This window comes from Tympanuchus pallidicinctus, unplaced genomic scaffold (genome assembly GCF_026119805.1).
Source record: "Tympanuchus pallidicinctus isolate F22 unplaced genomic scaffold, pur_lepc_1.0 scaffold7, whole genome shotgun sequence".
NCBI lineage: Eukaryota > Metazoa > Chordata > Aves > Galliformes > Phasianidae > Tympanuchus > Tympanuchus pallidicinctus.
Window position 1 is genome coordinate 9,373,353 of NW_026294791.1, and position 26,733 is coordinate 9,400,085.

The following is a 26,733-nucleotide window of genomic DNA, read 5'->3' on the forward strand; positions in this document are numbered from 1 at the left end:
TCAAACCTCAGTGAGGGAAAGAAGTTCCCACTATACAGAAAGGGCAATGGGAAACAAGCCTGGGAAACAGCACAAGCTTGGCTGATGAAAAAGGGACCTGTACACATCTTTGAGCCATTGATTTTTTGTCTAGACAGAGAAAAAAATATTTTTTACTGCTACTTCTAGAGGTCAGCCATGAAAGGCTTCCTCTCTCATCCTACTAGCAACACTCGCAGGCAGGCTGTGAGTCCTAAATTTCCAGCCTTGGGGCTGCAGGTTCATTTCCAGCACGTCACTGCCAGCTCCCATCACTGACGAGGAAGGACTGGCAGAGGGCACTTACGGATCGCTCAAGGAACGCCACACTGGAAAAGCCCTATATCTGATCCTCTGTGCTCCTTGTCAAGCTGTACATCAGTCACCAAAGGCTCGACAAGTTGCAGAAGCACAGCTGAGCTCAGAAGCAGAGCTTGCTTGTGTGGGAGGGAGGCTAAGAGATGCCAAATCTAAGAGGACTTAAAGGAACTCTTCATATTATTAAATGGTTTGCTGATTGTGTGACACGGTTCAGGCCTCTGAAGTTCAAGCCTGCAGACAGAGCAAAAAAGGAGAAATGGAGCCTGAAGAGCCAACAAGCTGATGTAAGATGTGCTTAGGGTAGAGTGGCAGAGAGCTGTGTGTAGGAAAAAGATCTGGGGTTGTCGGTTGATAGAGGCTGAACACGAGCCAACAGTTTGCCCAGGTGGGCAAGAGGGCCAACAGCATCCCGGCTTGTATCAGCAATAGTGCAGCCAGCAGGGGCAGGGGGTTCAGGCTGGATACTGGGAACAATTCGTTCTCCCATGGAGCGGTGATGCGGCTGCCTGAAGATGAGGTGGGGTCACCGCCCCTGGAGCTGTTCCACGCCCAGGGGATGTGGCACTGAGGGATGTGGTCAGTGGGCGTGGTGGGTTGGGGTTGGGCTGGGTGATGCGAGATTTCTTTTCCAACCTTAATGATTCTGTGATTATATCACATGGGAGGTGGCACTTGGGGACCCGCAGTGGGGACATGAGGCATTTTTTGGTGACAAAATGGGGAAATACGCGGGACTTCGAGACAAAAGGGTCCCGCGGCGGTCCCTGCGGAGGACACGGGAGGGGGCACTTGGGGACCCGAGGAAAGCGGCCGCTGGGGAGGAGGGTGACGGCTGGTGACGCAGCGTCGCCTCACCCCCGGGGTGCGAGGAGGCGTCCCGGTGCCATCAGGAGGCGGGGAGGGCGGGGAGGCCGGCGGCGGCCGGAGCCGTCCCCGAGAGGGGGGCGGGCACGGTGACACGGCGGCGCCGAGACGCAGCCACGCGGCGGGACCGGGCAGGGGGGCGGCGCGGCGGCGCCGAACTACGACCCCCGGCGTGCCCCGCGTCGCGGCCGCGGCTTTGCGCCTGCGCAGAAGGGCGCGGTGGGGAGGAAGCCCCGCCCCCGGCGGCGGCAGGCGGCGCTGCGGTTGGCCGGCGGCGCCGCCGCTCAGAGCGGGGTCGGGGGTCAGAGTGCGCGGAGGTGAGCGGCGGCGTTGGGGACTCGTGGTGCGGAGCGCGTGCGGGGCGGGGGGGCACGGCCGGCCCGGGGCGGCCCCGGCTCGGGCGGGGGGACGGGAGCGGGGCGCGGCGCCGCCGGGCCGCGGGCGGTGGCGGGGCCGGGCCGGCGCGGGGGCCGGGCGGGCCCGGAGGGAGGCGTGGGGCCGCCCTGGCCCGGGGCGGGGGGTGGAGGCCCGACTGCCGGGGAAGCCGCGGCCCGGTCCTACGCGGCGACGGCGGCGAGGCCTGCGGGGGGGATGAGGCGGTACCGCGGCCGGGAGCAGGGCGGGGAGCGCGGCTCGGGGCCGGGAAGGCGAAGCGGCAGGGCCGGGGAGGCCGCGGGGCCAGCGTGGGGCGGCGTGGCGGAGCGTCGGCCGCTCGAGGCCGGGCTCCGGCTCCGCTCCTCACCGCTCTTCGAGCGCTCCCGGGCCGGGTGGGAGCGGCCGCTGCCGGAGCCTCGGGAGGGGAAGCGGCGTGCGCTGCAGGGCGAGCCCGGGTGGGATGTGGGGGTGGGCGGGTAGGGCGGTGGGGGGCGGGAGGGTGGGGGTTCTTCTGGTGGGATAGAAGCGTCCGTCTTTCGGACCCGGAGCCTCTGAAGTGAACTTGGAGGGGCTGCCGGGGCTGTTTGCTCGTCCCTTGCTGGCAGTAGGATTTTTTTCTCCTGTTCTTTCTTTGCTGCTGCCCCATTACAGGTGTTTTTTCTAAAGTGAGGCACTTGAAATGATGATGTCCCTTTTTCCTCATGTTCTGCCGTTTGCAAGTCTGTGTCTTGTGGATTTATGTGGTCGTTGCTGGCCTACTTGCTGAAGTCTGGCACTTATTTTACCTCTTCTGCATTTGCTCCGCTTTCTTATTGAGCTTTGGTCCCGGCTGTGGGTGGATGGATGAATGGATAGCTACTGCTTGGCCTGAACTCTTAAGTGTTCTTCCAGCTGCGGCACAGGGAGCAGGGGGTTCTCCGCTTGGTTAGTGCTTGTGCTGTGCCTTGGGAGAGGTGTGCAGGGCTCAGAGCAGGCCATGGCCCACTGGGTGCTGCCAGGCAATTGTTTATAGATACAACTTTGAATGGCAACTTGACTTGACTTTATCATTGAATTGCTCTTTGTGGCGTTGTGGCATCTCATCGCTTTAGTATAAAGTTGGCATATGAGTTATTATTCCTAGAATGAACTGTTCTTAAAATAAATAATGCCTTAGAGATCTAGTTGGTTACTCTTCATTGTGTGGGCTTGGGAAGTTGGATGTCAGATATTTTTGTTTCTCTTTGAAGTACTGAGTTCTGTTTTTTGTTGCTGAATGTTGATGTTAATTTACTGTGTGGACTCAATTCCTGTCTTGTTTCAAAGCGTGGCCCTTCTATGCTTCTTGTTTCTTTCAAATTTCGAGTTGCTCTTCGTGAACAGCAAGTCTGTTGTTTTCCAAAGGGGGAAAAAAAAAAAAAGAATATGTAGCCAAACAGATTTGAGTATTACCGAAATCCAGAAGAAACCCATTAAAGCCTTAAAAAAAATAAAAGCGAAAAACCCAACATGCCGATGTGTCTGATGCTAAATAAAGAAGTCCTTGGGTTGTGTACACACTGAAGTGATTTTATGTGACCTTAAGTTTCCGCTCTGCAAATGGATCCCTTTGTTTTAGTTTTTTTTTTCCCCTTAAAATTTTGGAAGTAGAGTTCTGGAAGATACAGAAATGCATGAAGATTTTGCTGCTGTATTTGACCCATTGGCCTCCTCCCAGTAAAGGGCAGGGAGGCTGCAGGCGGTGCTCAGGTGTAGGGCTGGCTGTGGTGGCTGTGCTCGTGGGAGAACATGGGAGACCACGTAGTGGCTGTGTGGCTTTCACCTGTCTCTGGACCTGAAGCACATGTTGTGGCTGGAAACGTTCATCCTAGCGACTGCTGGTGTTTTACTCTAAGTGTGATAGACTGATAGCATGGTGCAACAGCAAGCAGGAGAATGGGGGGAGAAGAGGACAAGCTGTTGCATATGAAGCGTGTGCTAGAGCAGCAGTGCTGGCTGCTGCTGCCAGATCCCATTTGGCAACTTTCCCCTAAGAGTGCTACCTATGCTGACTGAGTGCCAGCTGAATGGTTGTGCTTTTTCCAGACACATTGCACAAGTAATGACACCTCGCTCCCAAATAGCTTTTTTTCTTTTCAATTAATAACTTCTGTTGTATTTGTTGTGGTTGTGCTTTCTTTTTTAATTTTTATCTTCCTAACAACTTCCCTGGCTGGTTTTCTGGGGTTGCTGAGACTGGGCTGTTTGGAAAGCCTCTTGTAGCTGCTACCTTGCATGGCAGGAGGGTTGGAGATTCATGATCTTTGAGGTCCCTTCCAACTTGGGCCATTCTGTGATTCTGTGTGATTCTGTGATTTGTCCATCCAACAAGGCAGACCTTGGGCAGAGTTGCAGATTTCTGTCATTATTAAAAATAATAATAAAAACACTTCTAGAGTTCATTTATGAAGATCAGCTGTGAGCGTATACCAAGCGATGTCAGTGTTGGCTCCCTGCATCTGGGCTGAGATTCGTTTGGCACTCTTAAATATTAACTTTCACATTCATTTTTTCTCAGCTAAGAAAGGTGTGCAGCTGTTTAAGTGGTTTGAGCAACTGAGGTACTCGTGTATGAAAATCAAGTAATTGTGCGTGCTAGATTCCATTAAACAAAGGCCAGCCTGGTGTTTCTCCTTTCCTCAAAATTAGGCCAGTAAGCAGCAGTAGTTTTTACTGACTGCAGGCATAGCTACAAGTCTTACTTTTGGCACTGGGAGCACTGAAATGCCATAAATTTCAGAACTCTTTCCAAAATCCAGGGCTGGAAAAGTTTGGATGAAAACTAAAATTGTTGTTTTATACAATGAACTGATTGACCATTGGAACGAGCAGTCTGGAGGTAGTGGGGAGCCTCTGTGTTGGATTCTGCCATTTAAGGCCAGAAACTTTTTTCTGAAGGATGCTCGAGCCTTTGGGCTCAATTCAGAAGTAACGAAGTGGGAACTTTATGACTTGCATTACATGAGGTTCAGACAGGATGACCCAGTGGGCTTTCCGACTTCTGCGTTTTACGTGTTTATGCTACCAGAGCCAAGATGCCTTCTCCACGTTGTGCGCCCTGCCACGCCATCCCAGCCGTAGGCAGCACGTGGTCAGGTGTGTGGCTGAGCAGCTCCACTGGCTCATCTCCCTCCTGCCTCTGGCAGTGTGGGCGCATCCCCTCCTCAGAGCTTTGGCACTCATCCAGCCCATCCCCAGGCTGTTTCGTCTCACTAAGCCGGCAGGAAACTATCTTGTTTTAATTGTGTTTTATTCTGGCTGCATTAGCCATTTTATGGGTTCCTGTGGTTGAATCTGCTCGCAGCGAGGCCTGACTAGCTCAAGGCTGGTGTCAGATGATCAGCAGGAGAATAAGAGCGAGAGGGAATATGGGCCTGCCTCCTTCTGGCCTCTGAGAGCTATTGGGCTGGTTAACCCTGCTGTGTCTAGGTTCACCCCAGGGCATTTTGTTGCGGCTCCTACGCTGAGATGGAAGACTGGGCTTGAGGGTTCTGGATCTCTTAACTCTACTCCTTGATGCTGAATCTGCTCTTCTGCTGCAACTTGCCAATCTTTTGTTGTATGCATCTCTGCTGTTGCTGCTTGTTTTAATATTTGTCGTTTTTCTCGTCTGCATTTATTGTAAGTGACCAATGCTTTACCTAGCAGAGCTTCTTCCAACTTCAGCTCAGCTCTTGTTGTCGATCCTCACTTACTCTTGGAGAAGGTTTAAAAATACCCAGCAAAACCTGTCTTAAGAGACCAGTCGAGGAGGTGACGAAAGTGGGTTGCCTGGCAGAGGTGGCCTAATAAAATCAAAGTGGAATTGTACTGTGTGTCTTCGGGAGCACTTCTGGGTGGTCTGCGTGGTGCAGGTGTCCCCGAGTCACCCCACGTGCCAAGATGGGTTGGTTTTCCAGCTTCATAGGCTGTGGTGTCCTTAGGAAGGACTTCTCTTTGCCTCAAATCACCCAAACCATCATATCTCTCACTCTGAGAGATTCTGGTGCTTTGACGTGTCTCAGGCCTTTGCCATGGCAGCTGAGGAATGCAGCAGGAAGAGCGAGCTGAAGGAATGGCAGAGAACTTTCTTAATCCAAGAGTGCCCTCCATCTCGTAATCAGCCCTTCTGTGTTCACTTGCTTCTCCTGTAATGCTCAGGCAGGGTGATGCGATGAGCATGTTGGTTTTAATTCAAACACTGAGGTGTGCATCTCTCTCAGATAAGTAGTTTGCCCTGGAACCCTCATTCTTTGCTGTTATCCTCCTGCACTGCATCACATGTAGGTTTAGACTGTAAGTTCTTGAGAACAGGGACCTCTGTGTGCACAGTGGGCAGAGTCTGGGCACAGTTCTGCAAAGCAGGATGATTAATACCAAGTTGTAGCTATTGATGGGTAATGCTGGGACAACACAGAGCATCCCGAGTGCTCTGGGAAAGTGACGTTGTGAGTTTTCTGAAACATGGGTTTGGTTGTCCAGCAGTGCTGCAGACAAACCCAGCCAGAAATGGAGCGCTGGAATGAAGGTATGCTGGAGTGATGGTCAAGGGATGATGCTGTGAGGTTAACACGTTAAGGAAGAGAACTTACCTGTCTACAATCGTGTTACATTATTAAAATGGTTGTAAAAGCTTTGTGTTTTGTTGTTTGTTTTACTGTATGTGTTTTATTTTATTTTTTTGCGAGTTTGGACAGCAGTAGATAAGCTGAGCTGGTTTTGTGCTTGAGCCTTCTTTCCTGTCTCCCAGGCTAGCCAGGTGGTGTCATTTTTTGGACTGTAGTCCCTCCAATGAAATATTTTCTCTTAGGTTAATGCTGTTGTTTTTTATAAAGTTCTCTCTATTGTTCTTCAGTTACATCTTCATGCAGCTGAAATATGGTCTCACAGTTGACCTCTGAGTACACATTTGAGCAGCTCCCAAATTGGAAGTCCTGCTTTTTTTCTTTTTATCATACTCTGTTCCAGGAGTTGCTAAACATATGCAATGTTATTCTACAAAATACATCTTTATAGCTGTGTCTTTTTATCCTTTATATTTATGAACATAAGACAGCAATAAAAGACGAGTCTGACTTGCATCTTGGACCGCTTTTGGTTGCTCTAGCCTTGAGTTCAGCTGTCTGCCAGAGAGCAGCAGTCGTAGTTGCCTGTGCCTGGGCTTTGCTCGGGAAATAAACTGGCCCATATTACTCCCAAAGCTTCCTTGCTTACTTTTCTTTCTTATTTTTCCAATTTTTGTTTGTATTGGTCTCTAGTTCTTTCTAAATTTGTATTATATATGTATACATATATATATATATATATATGCATATACATATACATATACATATATATATATATATATATATATATATATATATGCTGTGGTAAAATCATTTTACATTTAGCATGTAAGTGAAGGCTTTCTAAAATACATCCTTTAAGTTTGGTGGGGCAACCCAAGCACAGTTTGTCTTTTCCCCTCTTTTGTCTCCAACTACGGTGGGGGATATTGGGGTTAGAAGCAAGGAGAGATGTCTTCTTTTGCTGCCAGGATTTTAATTAGATGTAGTTGTAAGAAAAAATTAATGTTCATTGCAGAGAGCCTGTTGAGCTCAAGTTCTCAGGCTTGAGGTTCATTACTATCTCACCATTGGTGGATAGGTGTTACACAGCACCTAATGCTAACTTTATCTTCAGCTGAAACCCACCAGACACGGCCCTTTCCTGTGTTATTGGGTGTTGCAACTGTAACGTGCTGTCACGTTTTCCTAGGGCTGTGTACAATCTGTCAAAACAATTCCTGTAGTCCAGCTGCAGCTCAACGGTCCCCTTATATTTCATACATATCTGCAAGGAATTGGAGCTGTGTGATATGAAATACTAACCCAGTAGGATTGGATGCCAGATGTGGCAGTTTGCACTATCTGAGATGATAATCTCACCCTCTGTACATGAGAAGTATAGGCGTGCTTTTTTGCTTAGGTGTGGAAATGGGATCATGCAACCTGGATTTATGTGCGCAGAGCAGGGTTTCTGGTTTCTGAAGCTGCACTGCTTGGGTTGTTGCCTGTTTAGAGGGGGGAGAAATAAGGGATAATTACTCGTGCCTCGCATCGTCACAGCAGTTATAAATGCTTTACATGACTTCTAATAAAGCATGTTTGCTCAACAGCTATCTTGTGCTCGGAGGCACTCTGACCTTCCCAGAGAAGATGATGTAAGGTCTTCCCAGGGCACCAGGAGCATGGCTGGGTAAACAGGCAGTTAAAACTTCATTTGGCTCTGAGTGCAGGCTGTGCAGCAGGGTTGCTCCTGTTCGTATGCTGTCTGCATAGGGCAGTCGGCAAGGAATGCTCCACCTGCACACCTTGCTCAGTGCTCAGCTCCCTCTTAGATGGGCACGGAGTGCCTGGGAAGGTGTTGGTTGGCTCTCCATGCCAGCTGTTTGACAGTGCCAGTGCATTGCAGGCTGGCCTGAAGATTCACACTGCACGTGTTCGATGCCCTGCCCATGCTGGTGAAGATGCATGAGGGAAGTGCTGATTTTGCTGTGTAGGTGGACAGCGTGGTGTGTTTTATTGCCTGTGCTTGATATAGGGGTTGGAGTCTGCCTGCCTCCCCCATCCCAACTGTATATTTCGCTTTATGCAGCAGGCTACAGGCCGGGTTTTGCCATGACTAACTTACATGCTGCTGTATTCTGAGATGTTACAGTGATGGACCTTCAGATTCATAGCTGAAGGCCTGAAAATTTCAAGCACGTACACCTTAAGTATCTCTTATTTGAGACGGTTAGAAGTGAATGTGACTAACTGCTATTGTGCATTAATGCATTTATTAATGACGGTAAAAGCTGTAGATGGAAAAGCAATAGGTCGGGCTTGAGCCCCTTTGGGATAAATACAACGTTGGTCTTGTGGGGAACTCTTTATTATGCTTTTGTAACTTGAGTTTTCAGTTTGCTGAGTACCTGCTGCTTGGCACACCACTAACACAGCGAGCAGCCCCCCAGAATGTGGAAGGTCTGAAGCGTGGCAGTGCTCACACTGTGGGCTTGCAGTGTGGGCAGTGCTGGGAGCCCCGCAGCACCTCTGCTTCCCAGCTGTGCTGTGCCTGGTGCTGCTCTGGCCCCGGCCCTGTAAGGGGAGGTTGCAGAGCGCGTGTTTACCCGAAGCACACAACCTGCTCAGCCGCAATTATCTCCTAATCTGGTCCTTCCGAGTTTCTCTGGTCTCGCAGGTAAATACAGATTTAGCTGCTATTCAAGGCGTATTATTTACCTCATTAAGTGTGTGTTTTGGCACGTGCATTATTTACCTGATGGACTAACGGATGGGGAAGAGCAAATGCTGTCTTTTGTGCAAATAGTGCATTTGTGCGCAGGCTGCGAGCTCCATTTCCCGTTCCGTGCATTGAGTACACGTGGCTGGGTGGGACCTCAGGCTGTGCCCAGAGCCAGTGCCCTGTGTCCTCCACCCCACAGGGGCTGTGCTGTGTGTGGGGGATGATGTGGCTGCCGTCAGCCAGCAGAGCTGGGAGGGGTGCCCACGTGCTGGCTTAGCGGGGTGGACTGGTGGCATTGTCATGGTCAGTTCCTCAGTCCTGGATCTGTAGGAGCAGGGAGGTCTCGGTGTGACTGATAGGCTGCTTTGAGGGGTCATGGTGCTGAGGTGTGCTTGCTGCCTTTAGTTCCTGCTGTGTATTAGAAGTTGTGTTGTATACAAAAAGGCAAAAGCCTCCTTGGAAATTTCAGTGGGTTTTGGATTGAGCTTCTCAAGCATTAATAGTTTGTGTTGTGCTGTGATAAGGCTCAGCAGGTTTGTGTGATGTGGTGCCTGGAGCCACGGCGGCTTTGTCTGTGGCTTCTCATTTAGAGCTGTTTGCAGAGGGTTGATCTCGAGGTGTATGTGGTTCAGGCTACCTTGAGCTCCATCCATAGTGCTTAGTGCAGGCTGCTGTGCTGCTTCTAGTTGGCAGTGCTGGAAGCCACACGGGGAAGCACAAGGAAAACCCCTGGCAGAGTGCGATGGAGCGGTGCTGACAGCGCTGAGATGCGAGCGTGTGAGTAACACGAATCTCTCTTCAGTTTCAGATGCCTCTGGATGTTCAATGATAGCACTCCTCCATACTGGAGCAGCAAAGTTTCCCCAACACTTTCTTCCAAGGGCGAGACAAGCTGTGTGCCTGCTCCTCCCTGCTCCTCTTCTCAAAGGGTACGGCTCCATCATAAGCAGGAAACTGGCGTCCCACGGCTTTGGAGCTTCCATGGCAGCAATGTCATCCTTCCCTCCACAGAGATATCACTACTTCTTAGTGCTGGATTTTGAGGCCACATGTGATAAACCACAGATTCATCCTCAGGTAAATAGTTGACGCTGTTAATTGTGTGCTTGTAAGCTGATACTGCCATTCTGAGAGATGGAAAGAAAAGATGCAGTACTGAATAGCTCACTTTCCTTGTTTTCTCCCACCTTCTTTCTACTGCTGCTCCCCCAGAGCTCCTGCTTTCTCAAGCAGCAGTGCCAGGTCGCTGTGATGGAAATGAAATGAAGGAGCCTGATTTTCACCATGGAAGTGATAACACGTGTTATCACAGACGCTACTTAGTCATGTATGCTTGTTGTCTGCCTGAAGTGGTGGGGGGTTGAGAATTGCTGACTGGGAACCTGCATTAGTAGAGTGCTCTCAGCAACCTTTGATTCTGTAAGGAAAAGGTCTATTATTAGCCAATGGTTTATTTTTTTAAAAAAAAAAAAAAAGCAAAACACAATTTGGATGATATGAGTGTGTGCAGAATAATGGTGTTTCTAAACAGAGAACAATGGTTTTGAGCTGTGTGGTGGTGCTGAAATTATCTTGCCTGGGTGTTCACTCTGGAGTGTAATGAGACAGGAACAGAGCTGCTCAGAAAGGTTGGCCAGTGTCTGGCCTCCTGAGATACGCAGAGATCTGGGTGAGGTTTGGATGTATTTCTGCAGCCAGTTCTTCCATCATAGCGTAGAGTAAGTTAATTAAATATATGTTCAGTTATCAGCAGTGTGGGCCTAGGTTTTCTTGCTTAAATGGAAAAAACATGCCAAAAAAGAAGAGATGAAATATTGGGCTGGTAACGGACAGAATTTCTTAGTGTCCAGGCTGAACTCAGGCTTTGTACCCTCCTCTGTACCAAAAAGTAATACTACTCGTACTGATACTAATACTCATACTAATGCTACTGCTAATTCGTGCATCATGTCTGAGATTTACTTTGATTTGCTTTGCTTCAAACATACTAAATCAGTGTGGCATCTCTTTACTGAGATGGCTTGGTGCAATGGGTTTGCTTCCCAGTGCAGCTGTGGCTTCCTTTGAGCTTATCTACCAAAGGAGGGCTGTGAGTTGGGATCAGATGTAGGCATCTCAAGTGCCACCCATCCCTCCTGTTTCATGACAAAAAGGACTGCACATTCTCTCCTTGTATTCTGGGTCTTTGTGGGAGGCTGTTGTGGCTCTGCATCCCGCTCTGCTGGCGGTTGTAACCGCTCTCCAAGTGAGATGTAAGGCTATTTCCTGCACGCTCAGCCTCGGGTGCACAGATCTGTCAAGGCTGTAAATTGGATCTACTTTGTCCCTTTGGATATGGGCTTGGTCCGTGCACATTTTGATGCAAAACCATGATGCATGTGGAGCTAGTTTACAGCTGGCAGTAAAAAGGAGCATGAGTGGAATATGATTACTACTGTTTTAAGGAGCTTTGTCCCCAAGTCCTTGCCAGAGAAAGTAATGGCCTGGGCCAATGCAGATCCGCTATATATTTTGTTGCACCTTTAAGGTGGAGATGTTCTTCGGCGTTGTTTCTTCTGTCTGCTCTGTTCTGTGCCTGTCTGTATCATATCTTGTGTGCTGTAAGGGCTGTCAGGCCCTCACGTCCTCACAAACAAATGAGTTTGACAAATAAATAATGCTCTTACTGCATGGGAATCGGTGTCACTGAAAAGGCTGAATTTGCCTGCTGGAATTGGGCAGCTTTACAGAAAAGAGCCTTTATTAGCTGATGCCCCTACCTATGTTTCACCTTTTTGCTGGCTGATGTGGCTGTTGCTCTGGTCATTGCAGGGCTACATGTCTGAGTGAGCAAACGGCGCTGTGTATTTCAGTGATGCTGATTTTTGTGCAAGGTATTGCTGGCAGTATTTTCCAGTGAAGCAGTGGCACACAGGTTTTGGAGATGCAATATGAGAGCGGACCTGGGAGTGGTCAGGTTCTGATCTTAGCTGTGATCCTCGTGGTTCTTCTGCTTTTGTTTCCTTACTTGCAAAATAGAAGTGTGGTAAGTGATACAGTGAAATCCAAATGCTCTAGAATTTGATGAGGAGGCTGCATAAAGAGCTAAGCCGTGATCCAAGTTACATTCAGTGGGTAGTCATAGCTGTAAATTTAGCCAGCTCAGCCTGGAAGTCTGGCAGAGCACACTTGTACTGTGCGGTACACTTCACATTTCTCACTGACTACTCTTCAAAACATCCCAGCTCCTTAGCAGCAGGAGCTATCTTTTTCTCTATGCCAAGGTATGTACTGCCACGTCTGTTCCCCCTTCCTCTGTATTTGCTTATATGTGCTCCTCTGCAGCTGACAGCCTCGTCTCACTTCTCACTCAGAGCTCCTGCGTTTCCATCCTCTTTCATGCTCTCTGGTCCCTTCCAAGGTTCTGTGGCACAGCATCTGTAAAGGGGATCAAGGAGAGTCAAGGACAACAGTGTTCCCCTGGGAAGCCATCTGTGGTGTGACTGCTGGCTATGTGGCAGCTGTCCTGTGCTTCACCACTTCCGTGGTCTCTGCCCTTTGTCTGCAGAGGAGAGGTGCTCTCAGGGCTGGTGGCACAGAGCATGCCAATCAGCCTGCATCCTTGTCATCTCCCTGTCTTGATAGCTTTCAGCAGATATGCCCCCAAATCAAAGTGCATGTTTAAATGCACAAAAGGGCAGGGTTGGCTTACAGATTTATTTATGAATGATGAGACCATCCCAGACAGAAAAGAAGGTGGAGAGTTTATCTGCATTGCCCCAGATGAATAAGTGGGAAAAGTGGAAGAATAGAGGCACGGCCTCTGTCATGTAGTGTTTTAACCAGCCAAAGGTCAGCAAGGGGCTGGCAGTAAGAGATGTTTATGGCTGCTCCCTTGCATCTCTTCAAAGCTTACCTCGTGTTTGGAACTTGATCCAGTGCCTAGCAGTGTCAAGCAGGAGTTGGACCTGCAGCAGTGGCAGCTTGCTTCATCCGTCAGCTTCAGCTCTGCTGCTTTCTCTTTCCCCTGCTAACAGTTTAACAGTTTAAGTGCCTGTTTCTGTACACTGTCAGCTCGTAAGGGTAGGTATGTATGGTACTTTAGATACACAAGTGAAGATGCACAAATAAGTGGGAGGCTTGCTCCTCTGTTCCTTTGTCCTCGCATGCAGCTGTTTATCTTGGCCCCTGCTTTCAGTGCTGTATTGAGGAGCTGCCCAGGCTCAGATCTGCAGCTGCCTGTACCCTTGTGCTGGCAGTGCCCTGAGGAGCTGTGTCCCATTTACTCAGCAAGCCCTGCAGCTTGTCTTCAGCTTCTGCCAAGTGGATGAAAAGTGATGATTTTCTTAAAGGTTAAAAAAAAAAAAAAAGTCTGACAGAATCATAGAAATCAGAGCTTTTCATACCTGAATTTGAATTTAGGCCCCTACGTGGGATGTCAGCCTCTACTGTAATACATAAAAACACTTTCATGAAAAATGAATATTTTTTTAAGCTTGTGTGCCCTGCTGCCAGGTGGTGCAGAAGGGCATCAGGCCCTGCCCTGGGGGAAGTTGCTGGGGGTAGAAGCTGTTCCACTGCTGAATGAACTTTTGGCAGTGGTGAAGGTACTGTTGGTTCAGGTCGGTTTTCAAGTATTTGACTTCATGTCTTGGGTTCACTCAGATTTGCTGATCAGCTGGGAATTAAAAATGCCCCCCTCCCTCTCGCTCTGAAGGTATGACATGGCCAGATCTCTGCTAAAGGAGGCTGTGACCAGAGGCAGAGAAATAAATGAATTGCAGATGATAACCTTCCTCGCTCACTTAAACAGCATGGTTTAAATACAAAAACATTTGAGTAGCTTTCTTTAGTGTATCTTATTTGTTTCAAGTTCCTTTAATATTTGACTCTTTGTGCGTGTGCTTTTAATTAAAAATGTCAAGCGAAACTGGACACACCTGTTAATAAATACAGTGTCGCTCACCATTTCAACATAAACTGCAATCATCGAGACTACAAATATGCAAATGTTCAGTTACTAATTTATTTTTAAGTGTACAAATAAGGTATGATCATAACACAAAACCACGTGAACAAATGAGAGCCAGTCTTTCTTTCAGGTGATTTACAAAGGGCAGAGTAGGACTGTCAGAGGTGGCTCACGAGGCAGCTGGTTGCTCCCATCCCCTGGAAGGGCTGATAATGGAGATGTGTTGGTCTCTGTCTGTTCTACCTGGGTATCCCCCTGCAGCAACTTTCTGCTAGCACGGTTCTTGTGTAGCTGTTAAGCTCTGTGCGTTAGAAATCACCTGCCAAAACCTGTATTGAGGTTGATGGCAAATTGCTGAAAAGTGAAGAAATTCAGCCTTGTTTCCCATGGCAACTTTAACTCAGCACTCTCATGTATAAGTATTACAGTGGCATATTAATCTGCAATTACCTGTCTTCATGCAGCTTAGACTTGGGTGTGCTTTTAAACACATAGTCCTCAATTCAGCTGTTACAGTGCTATTTCTAGAGGAATGCTGTTAAAGATGCACGTAACACAATCGCTTCAAATCTCTTCTTTTTTTACCGAAGTAAATAAAAAAATATGTATTTATCATCTCTTTGCCAATTATGGCTTACTTTGTACCCTTTATATAATGAAGCTACATGGCTGTTGGTGCGCCATTCTTCTTATGTTGTAGTGCTTTAAGTTCTCAGAGCATCGGGAAATAGTTCATAGAAAAGCTGTTTTAGATGGTTTTTCTATTCACGTTAATTTTTCAAGCAGTTGTTTGAAGAAACTTTTTGAGGCCTTGTAGCTGCCTCATCTGAGCCGTTACACGTTCTGCTAAGAGCACATAAATATCCCTAACTCAATGTGCATCTGAAATTAAAGAGATGCAGTTCCTTTTTATCATATTTTCCATACGTCGTGTGCCTCATTGCAGTTCCACTGGACTGTTGTGAAATCTTATTTTGGCCACTATTGAGAATGATGTCTTTATTTTAAAGGACGTGGGGGTCAGAGGAGGGCAGACAGGGTTCTGGTATGGGTCTGCAACCCACAAAAGCTGCGTTCTGTGGGGCAGCCATCCTGCCTTGGAGACCTCCCTCACTCCTGCAGTGAGTAGGGACAGCCTTGCTGTGATCCATGTGAATCTGACAGGGCAGCAGAATTACCTGTATTTATTTAAAACCTGGTGAACTAGATAATGTGAAAACAGTGCCTGAATCCAGATCTCCTAGAGAGCACAGCCTACAGACCACCAAGCAAGACACCTGATGTATGACAAAATTCAAAGCAGTTTCTTACTTAAAGATACAAACTCAGCATTGTGATAGCAACGAGCCTCAAATACCAGATGCTGGGGTGGCTGATTGCTGCAGTTCCAACCTGACCCAACCTGCTTGGCTCGTGGTTGGGCACTGACAGCAATGGGACGGCCACCTTGAAGCTGTCCATCACGCTGCCCTTCCCCTTGTGTAGCTCCCACCTGTGCTGTTTGATGGCTGGATCCTTAGCTGTGCAAACATCTCACATGGTTTGGGTGACAAGTTGCGTGTTAAGTAGGTTTGTTGTTACAGCAGAAAGTAGTTGAGCTGCAGTCACCCTGAAAAGAAAAGATCTGTGCGCATTCCTGAACCAGCAAGTCAGCTGCCTGGTGCTGAAAGGTGGCTTTGCTTTGCCCTAAAGCAGTTGATGGAGGTATGGAGGATGCTAGGGGTGCTGCCACCACGTGGCACCACTTTTCTGAAGGTAAGGGATGGTGCCATACTTACTCTTCCCTGGTGTGGCACTGTGGATGCTGCACTGCACGTTCCTGGTCCTGGTTCCTGAGGTCTTCGAACAAACCATTCCCATAAACAGGAGACTGCAGGAGATGCCCAAGTCCCCCACTTTCATCCCCTCTGTTGGGCTTGGGCACTCATCAAATGGCAGCATAGCTCTCAGCTATGTAATTTAGTTCCTCTCCATGCCAAGTAGAAGTGCGCTGTCACCAGCAGTTAGCTGTGATGTTTGTAAAACCCTGGCTGTTCATTTACATGCACTAACATGCCCTTTCTGCCCAGCCCAGATGTTTTAGTGTTGCTGGGAACATCGATCGCTTGTGCTGCTCAATAGCAGGTGAAGAGGTTGGAGCTTGAAATGATTCGATGATGCTGCAGTGGGGATGTGCAGGCCAGCTGCCTGTAGCAACAGGGAGTGGACTCCCACCTATCTATCTATCTGTTTTTATATATCAATATATAGTGGAGCTGTCAACTTGTAATGGATAATACTTGAAAATTCGTACATGCTGTTTTTAACGTGGTTCAAGTGTTGACTTCCCTCCGTTTGGTCTTGAATTGTTGTCTGTCAGTGGGGATTTTCTGGGTGGTTAAGTATATGTCAGCAGTGCTCGAAGAGGTGAGCTGAAATGTTGGTGTGTCTCTATTTTGCATCCCAGGTGTGGTAAAAGGGGGGAATTTTGCTTTATTCTTGATGGTGGCATGTAGCTGAGGAGATAATAGCAAAAAAAAAAAAAAAAAAAAAACCCACAAAAAAAACACAAAGATCAAAACCAGTGGTTTTTGACAGGTGAGGTGATGGTGAGAGGCGGGAAGCAGTCTGTGAGCAAATGGCCACCGAAGATTTGTTTGGGATGGAAGGACAAGGGCTGTGAGCCCACTATCAAAAAGTCAGGCACAGCAGCATGAAAGGAACAAGCCATAAGTTGAGAGGTGAAATGCTGGGTTTGAGATGCTCCATTTGTGGTCCTGTAAGGAGGGACCTCAGCTGGAGTTTTTCAATTTGGAATCCATACTTTAAAAAATTGAGACAGTTTCAAGAGAATCCCAAAGAGAGAGGGTGAGTGTGAGCAGGGATCTGCAACACACGTGTGAGCACAGGCTGAACGGCATCGCGTTGGGCTCTGCTTGTGTCAGGGGTGTGGATGGCGAGCTCTTCTGTTAGAAGAAAGGGAGATGCAGCGTTCTGGGCTGCGTCTGCTGTGGGGAGGAGGAGCAGCCATGAATTTAAACAACAGCAAGGGAAATTCAGATTAGGCATTAAGGAAAACTTTCCATTGATAAGACTAATGAAGCACTAGGATGGAGTGCCTGGGGACTGCGAGTCTCTCTTATTGGAGTCTGTAAAAGCAGCCGAGACAAAGTCGGCAGTGATTTAGGGGCAGATGCTGATGGCTTTGGGCAGGTGCATGGACTGGATGTCTCTTAAAGCCCAAGCTCCTGGAGGCATGTGATTAGATGGAAATTTCAGCTTCTATTAAAGAAAGAGAAATGGTCCCTCACCCTCACAGTTGTAAGGAAGCACCTGCAAATCTGAGCTGGGTTTGGTGTCAGCAGAGGACTTGAAAGATTGCTCCAAGCTGAGGAAACCCACATTTTGGTATCAGGGTCTGCTGCCTGAACGTTGGAGGTAGAAGGTGAGGTTATCCTAAGAACAAAGGAGAGGGAAAAAAACTTTGGATATATCCAGTGATCAGGGAGCAGAAGCTGCCCTCACATCTTCTCCTGGTGCTTCATGATCTTTCCACGCTCCTGCATGTGCCCCCGTATTTTGATTTTTGGTCAGCATCCTTGGGAAGTCAGCACAGCCTTGGTCCAGCGGAAGCCTCGCTGTCCCCCATCACCTTTGTGGCACTTGTTTTGGTCAGTTCAATGGAGATTTAGAAGCAGGGAAGAGACCTCTGAGGTCATTTCAACTACTGCCCCTGCGGACAAGTGCGAGGCTGCTCACTTGGAAAGAGCTTTAGTTAAAATAATAATTAAGGCAGAGGATGGAATCGGGGCATGCAGACCTGTTAAGGATAGTGCTGTCCTGACCGTGTCCCTTTTCCATTTTAATTGCCTTGGAAAAAAAAAAAAAAAAGTAGAATCGCAGGCCTTTAAAAGCTCTGATTCTTGCTGCTCCTCGCCACCCCCCTGCACCCACCCGGATCTTGGAGGCATCAACTCTCATCTGTCAAAGTGTAAATCAGCAATTAAAACACAAACAGCGAAATGCCAAAGATGACCCGAAGCACAAAGCAACTGACAAACAAGTCCGGACAAATCGGTGGATAATTTATAAGCATTGCCCTAAAATCTAATTATTTGGCAATTCGAATTTGCAGCCGGCCAGGGCTGTGCAATAAATTTAACCCGCCATAAATTATTTAGGAGCAGCCCGTGGTGTAAATCAAAACCACGAGTGTTTGTTTAAGAAATAAGCTTCTTGTGCATAAAACGACTTTTTGTTTTTCAAGAGGGGACCAGAAAGAAATGGCTGAAGGAAATGAGCTGTGCTGAGCCTGTGTCCCCTCCGTGGGACCCCCTCGTCTGTCCTGCCTGCACCTCTTTGGAGGTGTAGTGTGGTCTTTGGGAGGATGTTTTATGCTTTTCCCTACCGGAAAAAATCCTCTTCTCTCAAAGACATCTGCTTGTTTTTATTGCGTTTTGAATAGTAGGCTCTGATTTTTATGGGCATCTTTTATTCTCGTGTTTATTAAACTTCTTCACAGATGGGGGCGGGTGTAAGGGATAAATTATTCCCTGATAGTTTTAGGATGGAATTGTCCATACAGTCTTCCTCAAATAAATAAGTCAGCGTCCCAGAGTATGTCCTGTCCTCAGCTGACGTGGGTTAGAGGGCTTTGAGGCCCAGGGAGATCAGCAGGGCACAGAGTGTGTGCGAGTCCTGCTGGATCAAAGCAGTGAGCAAAAGTTCTGCTGTGGGATGAGTGCAGCTTTCTTTGCAAAAGTTCTGCTGTGGGATGAGGGCAGCTTTCTTTGCTGAGGTCTCATTGCTTTAAGGAGACGCCAAGCAGGTGTAGTTGCCTGCTTGTGCAAAGCTTTAGTTGTCGAGAAAATTGAGAGAGCTGCATCTTGCCTTCTGTGCTGTGGTGCAGCAGGGATGGGAGCTGTATTTAAGGTGGCCGGGCAGGGAGAGGTTTTATGGCACTGATTCTGCATGGCCTCATGAATTTTTCAGATCCCTTTGAAAGGGAAGTCCAGCACTGCTGGTAGTGCCCTGCGGACGGCCCAGCCGCGCTGCTGGCACCCAGCACCTCTTCTCAGGGAATGTTTAAAGAAACAAGGCAAATCCGAGCCAGCTGTCACATAGATTTGTTTGAATTACCACGAAATCATAAAGGCAAGGTTGTTGTAAAGAGTGCGGGCTGGGTAATGGATCCGTGTAAGCCTGCGGCGCTGCAGGTTCTATTGTTGCAGAGTTTGGGGAGCAGCAGAGGGAGCAGAGGGTGCCCGTGTCTCTGTAAGCGCGTTAGTATTGATTTTGGAAGCGCTGTGTTCTAACAATATAAATGCAAATGCCCGTAATTGGGTGCTGCGCGCAGAATTTCCCCACACAAACCATATTCAACTTTTCACCGCGCGGGAAGGAAAATAAAAAGCTGCTTATTTATTGCCGGCGGTTTGAATCCCGGATTTCCTTTCAAGTTACTTCGCAGTGGTAAATAAAAGCCCTTAATTGCGGTGCTCGCAGAATTCAAATGGGGGCATTTGTTCTGCTGGGAGCTCATGGCTGTGGGCCCCCCCGGCATTGCTGCAGCACAAGCAGTGTGCTGGGTGGTGGAGATGGTAATGTGTGAGGCAGACGGGGATGGTCAGAGTGATGGGAGGGAGAGGGGACGTCAGGGAGGCTCTGCCTTAGGTTCCCTGTGCTGCTCTCTGTTCCTTTTCTCACTTGGCCAAAGCACTGGGTGTAGGGATGGAGGTTACCGGGCTGCTGGGAGGTGTGTGTGTATGTGTTAGGGCTCACCATTTCATCATAATTACTAATGAAATTGTAGATCTGTAATAACATTTTGGATATCTAAAACAAACCATATGCTTGTTAAAAAAAAAAAAAAGAGAGGACGGGAGAAAAGTGGCAACAGATCAACTTGAAGCCATAAATTCTTGGTAATAGAGGCCTCCTTTTTCTTTCCCTTTCTGTTTATGTTTGATAGATATTTTTGTTTCTGCAGGAATGTCAACTCTTAATTTCATGATGTATCATGGGCTTAAGAAAATTGAATTTAATAAAGGCAAAAGATGAATGGCACCTTTAAAGGTCCCAACACTTGTCTTTATTAGCAGGACAAACTGCAGGGTCTCCGAACACTGCTTCTCTCCAAATGAAAGTTTAAATGAAAAGTACAGCAGTGTCACAGGTTAAATTTCATTGCAGGACTGGCTAACGTTGTTACTGAGGAGTGGGGCTGATTTCATGGGGCCGGGATCTGTTGCCTTAGATACCGACGGAGCAAACACTGCCAGAGCCTGGAAAAATCTCCACTATAGGAAGCGTGCAGATAAACAGCCTTTGGGGAGCAGTCCTTTACCACTTGCTTAAAAAGGGACCGAATAAGCCCTGAAGAGCTGCTGCTCGTTCTCTCAAGCTGGAGTTGCTCTGCAGGTCCCACCCCGACTGCCTGGCTGTGTGCTTCCCCAGACCTGTGCTAATGCTGGATGTTGTTAAATTTTCCACGTTTTTAGTAGCATTTAGTTTTTATTTCCTCAGCCTATTTTAACATGACCCTCCTGGCAGTGCTTCCTGCTGTCAGTGCTGGAAGGCAGTGCCTTTGTGCATCCCACCACGCCATGGCTGTTAGGGACACTCTGTGGGTGCTCCATTGCCCCATTCAGCTGTGTCTTCATCTAGCCTCACTCTCTGCAGTTCAATGGGGGATGCCACATGGCTGTGGCCAGTGCCTTTGGCTGCGGCCAGGCAGCGCTCAGCCCTTCTCTCTCTGCGTCTTCCTCCCTGTCCCTTCTCAGCAGTGGGATCCTTGGGTCCTCCCACCCTTTAGTGGGTAGCACAGCACAGGGAGAGATGCTCCCAAAGCTCCTCTGCATGCACAGCTGCCCCTGTGAGGCTGTCTGACCCCCCGCTGCCTCCCTCTGTGCACTCAGCACTGCATACACTTGGTTCCATTCATTTCTCCAACCTGCAGGCACGTGCCCCCCACAGCACATCCTGCTTAGGGCCAGATACCTCTCCTCCTGGGGATACCCTGGGTGTTTCCTCTATTTACATTATTTGCTGTTTCCATTTACCCACCCACTGCTGCATCATGATGTCATCAACTCACACGTATGACCTCACATTAATTTCCCTCTGCGGGTCACAGGGGTTGCAGTCAGGGTCCAAACTGGTGTTAGTTCCTCTGCAGTGACTGCACTTCTACATGCTAATTTTACTCACAGGATTTTTTTATATATATATGTGTATATATATATATATATATATATATATATATATAATTTTTTTTTGTATTATTTCTTATTTGTCTCTTCCAGATGTTTTCAGGCAGTTTTTTTTTTCCGTTGTTGTTAAACTAATTCCATTCATGTTTTAAAAATTTATGAAAGCGCTAATAAAAATGTCAAAGTGGTAAAAATGTTAGCTTTTGCTCTGCTTTGATTAAATTTTGCAAACTGTTTTTGAATATTAAAAAGCAATATTTTTTTTTATTCTCTCTCCCCCTCTCCGTTTCTCCCCAGAAGTGATTTGAGAGGCTCGGTGCGTGGATATCACTCAGCAGGCTCATTTGCACTCCAGAACCTCGGTGCCATGCATCTCTATTAAATAACATAGACAAATTATTCTTTAAAGACACCAAACAAATTGTCGCTTCTCCTCTTGCATTAAACTGGAAGGAAGAGAGGGAGTGAAGAAGGAGGGCTGCAAACACAAAGGATTTTATGGCTTTTATTCGGCGGTTGGCTTTTTTAATTTCATGTATATTTTTTAATAATTGTGAAATCCATCGTAACGGGATTTGTTTAAACTTTTTATTAACAGGTCCATGTAAATTTTTGATTGTTGATTATTCAAATAATTGAACATTCTTCTGATGAAGAACGGTTTTATTTCCCTATCAGCATAAGTTGTCTGCAAAGAGGAAAATGAAGCAGGGGATGCTGCTGCGCTGTGTTCTATGGCGGTGGTTTGGGGGGGCTCCAGTCCCTCTCCTCCCACTGCAGTGTTCCTTGTGACTTTGATTTCACCTCTCCTGGGCTCCTGTACCCTAGCATGGAGCTTCACGTTGTGCTTGGCTAAATCTGGGGGTTCTGTTTATTTGGTTTACATGAACAGTTTCTCTCCTTCTCGCCCCGTTCAGGAGATCATCGAATTCCCTATCCTGAAGCTGAATGGAAGGACGATGGAAATTGAATCCACCTTTCACATGTATGTTCAGCCTGTGGTGCATCCCCAGCTTACGCCCTTCTGTACAGAGGTAAAGTGCAAAGGTTCCCCGGTTCTCTGAGTCCCAAGGGGAGCAGGTTTTCATTGCACCAGGGTTGGGGCCCCCTGCTCACAGTGTCCTGCCGCATGTTGAGGACAATTGAGGACAAGAAGGGGATCTTCTTATGTCTTTGTAGCAGCGTGTAGAGGTCTCTCTTTGGGTTTGTGAGTTGTGATCATTCAGTTATGAGCTGGTAGCTGACACTGGTTCTGTTTAAACTAATGAACGTATTCCTAGGTGACCACAAAACAAAAGCATTGCTGTTGTGTTGTGTAATCTACAAAACACTGGCAGCCTCCATGTAAACTCTTTGGGATTTTGCTGTTCTGAATGTTGATGGGAGAGGTCGCAGAGAGCATCAACACAGAGGTTTTTAAGTTCTTTTTGCTTTGGGTTTTTTTCCTGTTCCTCTACTGTTTTAATGTTATCCAGGTCAGCAACTAAAGCACTGACTGTGGGCTTAGGGTATCCAGGCCTTTTGTTCCCTCCTGTTGTCATCCAGCACCATTGGCACTGTGGTATTTTCTCCATTCTCTTTGACTGCATTCTCCTTTGACAAGCTTATCCTACATGTAGTGTCTGTTTCCAAGTGACTCCTGTCTCTTAAGTGGAGCTGTCTTTAAGACCAGCCAGCCATATTTGCATGTTGTTAAAACATATGCATACACACACACTTCTTTTTTTCTTTCTCCTGTAGCTAAAAGCCAGCCAAAGGTATTTTATTTAAACTAAAAGAGGCAAAAAAATAAATAAAAACTAAGCTCAGAGAACATTATTCCCAGGAGAGGGGCTTTCAGAAGGCCCTGTTTTCACGCATTTATAGCTAAATTGGAAGTGTTTTTGCAACTTTAACATGATAAGGCTGGACAACTATTTGGGCTGCCCCTATGCACAGGAGGCTTGCTGGACGTGTGCTGAGGCAGATGTCTGCTGTGATAGATCTCACAGTTTGCACCTAAGAGCAATGTTCCCTTCTAGAGTAAGGCCTGGAAGGTAAGTGCTGTGTGTCATTGGATTTCTAGAGAAGTCATCTCACTTATTTGCTCCTACTGACATTCCCTTTCCTAGGAATTCCTCTGTTGCAACTTTCCCCACCCCAATACATTTATCTCTTGCACTGCTTTTTGCAGAGGCCCTATAGAGACGCTTGGGGTTTGGGAGACATAAGCAGCCCCAGGAGCAGCCCCAGCTGTGATGTATATTCCATTCCAGCTCAGCCCCTGCCTGCACAGCTCCAGCGTTCACCATCAGCTTTGAGCTGGTTTTTGTTGCCTGAAAAATATCCATTTTGCTAAATGCCAGTAAAGGGCTTTGTCTAGGCACCTCTACTTACAAAGGGTGAGATTTATTGGCCTCTTTGTCTACAAAGAAAGACCAGGCCTGATTATCAGATTGTACACCAGAGACAAGTGTTTAGGTAATCAGCAAACTGTCTTAGAGTAGAAATACGATGGTTTCTCAGATAAACTCTGGTGCAAAAGCAGCAGTGTTGACACTGCACGGGAACCTGACTGCCCTGCTTCTGCTTTCCCTTTCCCTATCCATTGCTTTGCCAGAAGGTGATCGCACTGCTCAGTAAGGAGTGTGTGTGTGAGGCTCAGCAGGGCCACCCAACGTTATTCTTCTGGTCTGGAGCATCTCTCACACTCCTCTTGCTGAAGAAAGCAGCATGAAAACGGTGACTGCAAGGACAAAGGGCTTGCAGTCACCTTCAGGGCATCTCTCTGCTTAGGTTTTGTGGTGGCTGAACTGAACCCCGGCTTCAGAAGGTTCCTCCAACCTCCCACACCACTGCTGGGAGCATGCCTTCCAAGCTGCTTTCTTCTGTTGCCCTGCTCTGATTCCATATTTCTTGGCAGGACACGAACTATAAGGCTTGGTTCTGGTGTCAGGCAGAGAAAGTAGGGAGAAAAAGCTCCTCCTGCCCTTTTGAAAGATACAGGTGGTTAGATGCCCAGGAAAGCTCATACCAGGAGCTGAAATGACAGGATCCCTCTACACATGAGGCGCTCGTTCAGGCTTTTTCATGGTACTTTGCTCTCTTTTTATGATTAATTTTTATTGATTTTTTTTTTCCTGAAGGAACAGACAATAAAAGTACAGAAAGATAAATGCCTTATCGCTTGTTTATGTTCCCAAATACCATGTGCTTCTTGGAGTCGCCAGTGAAACTTTACAGTGGTGCAATTTGATGTTTTTATATTTTATCAGAAGAGATCAGATAATACTGCATAAAGCCAGTGCACCTGGGTGGGTGCTGCAGGTGATGTATGTAACCGAGACCAGAAAAGATGGCAAAAGATGGGAGAGCAGAAAGCTGGTCCCCTTTGAGCAGTTCCTTTGGTGATGAATTGTACCCATCCTTCAGGCGCTTCCTGCGGTCAGGCTGGCTCTGTCCTCCTGTGCCAGGCAGATGTGTGGGGAGAGGCAGCGAGGAGGGGAAGAAGCCAGCCAGTGTGCTTTAAAAACCACTTTGAAGAGCTGCATGTTAATCTCCTAAATCTATTTGCCTCTTAGAATATGGGGAGTCTGCAGGCAGCAGCTGTTATACAATTAAAATACAGATTAATATGAAAACAGTTTCTAGGATATGAGTGTCTGTGTCCTTACACTTCCTTAAAATTCCACCTTATAATGACTTGATGAACTTGAGAAACCCACCTAGAGGAGCTCTGCATTCTTAAAATTAGAATACTTTCCCTAAAAGCTATATATTACCGTTCCACGGAAGTCACGATGAGAAAATAATCTTTTCACTTGCAGCTTATTCAGCGAGTCAGGTATTTGGTATTCATTAAATGCAATTACAGTTTAATTGAAGTTTAATCTTTTTTTTTTTTTTTCTTGTTCCCCTTCTTCTGAGTTCTGTGCTGTAAACCAAGCAGCCAATGGAAGAGAGAAGTAAAGCAGCAGAGCTGCTGCCAGCTGCCATGTTGTAGCAGAGCCTTGAGGTTTATGCTGAGACGTTCTGTGCAGGAGGCCATGCTGGTCTCCTGCAAAGTGCCAGATGAAGGAAAATACTGGAGTGTGCACTTGTTATAATAATGATTTTTTTAATTACTTGGGTGCATTGATGGCAAGCTACTGACCTCCAATATTCAATATGTTAAAAGACGGTTTTGTCAGTTGGAAGACAGACAGAAAAATTATCTGCTTTCTGTGTGCCTCAAGCTATCACAGGTGGGGGCCCATGAGACCACATCTCTCTGTGCATGTGCCTACCCTTCAGCAGCCAAGCCATCCTGCTGCAATGCTTTACTGCCCAGCACAGGGAATGAATGGATTCCGAGCAGCTCCCACTGAGTGATAGTGTGGTCTCAGTACCAGGGGCATGCCCAGAGCCCCCAGTAGAGCTCATCAGAACAGGAATAACTGGGAAAGTGCAGCTCTGGGACACCATGTCAGGCCGTGCAGTGGCACTGCTGCTCCCCAAGTGCCTCCAGCCCCATTGGGAGTTCATTGTTCTGTGGGGGGTGGGCAGGAGCCCCGTACTTTCCTGTGTTTGGGATGGAGCTCTGCCCTTGCCCATGGCTCTGCTATGGCTGATCCCTCGACAGCACCCACGCAGGTCACAGGAGCATGTTTTGGTTGCAGGGAGATGGACAGCAGAGGAGACCTTTCTAATGATCTTTTGAGTGCTGCTCTGATGGCTGCTCTTTGTTTGTCTCTCATTTCAGCTGACTGGGATTATTCAAGGCATGGTGGATGGGCAGCCGAGCCTCCAGCAAGTGCTTGAGGTAAGCAGAATAACCTTTATTTCCTGAACTCTGACCTCTGGTCCTGTCGTCTCCTCTTCATCTCCTTCCCTGCACCCTCCCCTTGCTGAGAATCGAACCGCGTAATTTGACTATGATTACAGCTTCATTAGAATAACATTTGCTGTCACGTCGGTGACACACTGCTGAGAGTATTGAACCATTGATCTGTCATTTCCAGCTGCTCATGTCAAGGGTACTGACAAGATATCCAAACTCTTGCCAGTAGATAGGAGAAGAGGCGATTCTTCCTTGAGCCAGTTTTAAAGGACCGAGGCGTTGCTTGAAACCACTGCTCTGGAAGCTCTGTCTTTTTTCCTTCCTCTTCCTCAGCGTTTTATTAAATTAATTTTTTTCTACCTATTTAAATGCTAAATAATACACGTAGCATTGAAGGAAAATGCCTCTAAAATCTAATCTGGAGGATTTGCAAATGCAGATATAGCCCTAATAATGCCATCTGCTTAATGTTGAATTCCTACAGCATTTAGAGCTTAATTAGCTTGGAAGTGTTTCTCCATCAATAGCTTTTGTTGGTAGTTAAATAATGAAGGAAACCTCCCCAAGCAGAGCCCTCTCAGGCTGCAGGTTGCTGCTCAATGCATTGTCTCTGTCAGGATTTCCACTGCTGTGTTACCTAATTGTTCCTAATCAGAATAATTGTAACAATTGCTTATGTGAAGAAATCAAATTAAAGGCTTTAAAATCCTCCATGGAGACAGCACTTCATGGGCACTCACATAAGAGTTCAGCAGGGTTGCAGCGGGAGCTTTGCTGCCAGATCCTGGAGGTGCAGGTGCTCATGGGGCCAGGAGTGTTCTGCTTTGGGGTGGTTGCTCCCAGGAGGGCTGTCCTAGTTGGAATGAATGTCTTCTTAGGGGGTTTAGCCTAGGCTAGCCTGGTTGCTCCCTAAGGTGAGTGTGCATCCTCCAGATTATTGTGGCCCATTT

At 47.4% G+C, this 26,733-nt stretch overlaps 1 protein-coding gene across 3 annotated transcripts in view; it reads left to right on the forward strand.

Moving 5' to 3' along the window:
• Positions 1 to 1,425: 1,425 nt before the first annotated feature.
• The window catches only part of ERI3 (ERI1 exoribonuclease family member 3), a 97,029-nt gene continuing 71,721 nt past the window's right edge, over positions 1,426 to 26,733 (forward strand). Inside the window, exons 1-4 of one of the 3 annotated variants that reach the window (XM_052666147.1) lie at positions 1,426 to 1,520; positions 9,647 to 9,921; positions 21,903 to 22,019; positions 25,706 to 25,765. In XM_052666147.1, the coding sequence (XP_052522107.1) occupies positions 9,670 to 9,921; positions 21,903 to 22,019; positions 25,706 to 25,765 (429 nt within the window). In that variant the 5' untranslated portion in view covers positions 1,426 to 1,520; positions 9,647 to 9,669. Of the gene's footprint in view, positions 1,547 to 1,721; positions 1,803 to 9,646; positions 9,922 to 21,902; positions 22,020 to 25,705; positions 25,766 to 26,733 lie in introns of those variants that run through there. The other 2 variants (XM_052666148.1, XM_052666150.1) reach the window with 2 other exon arrangements.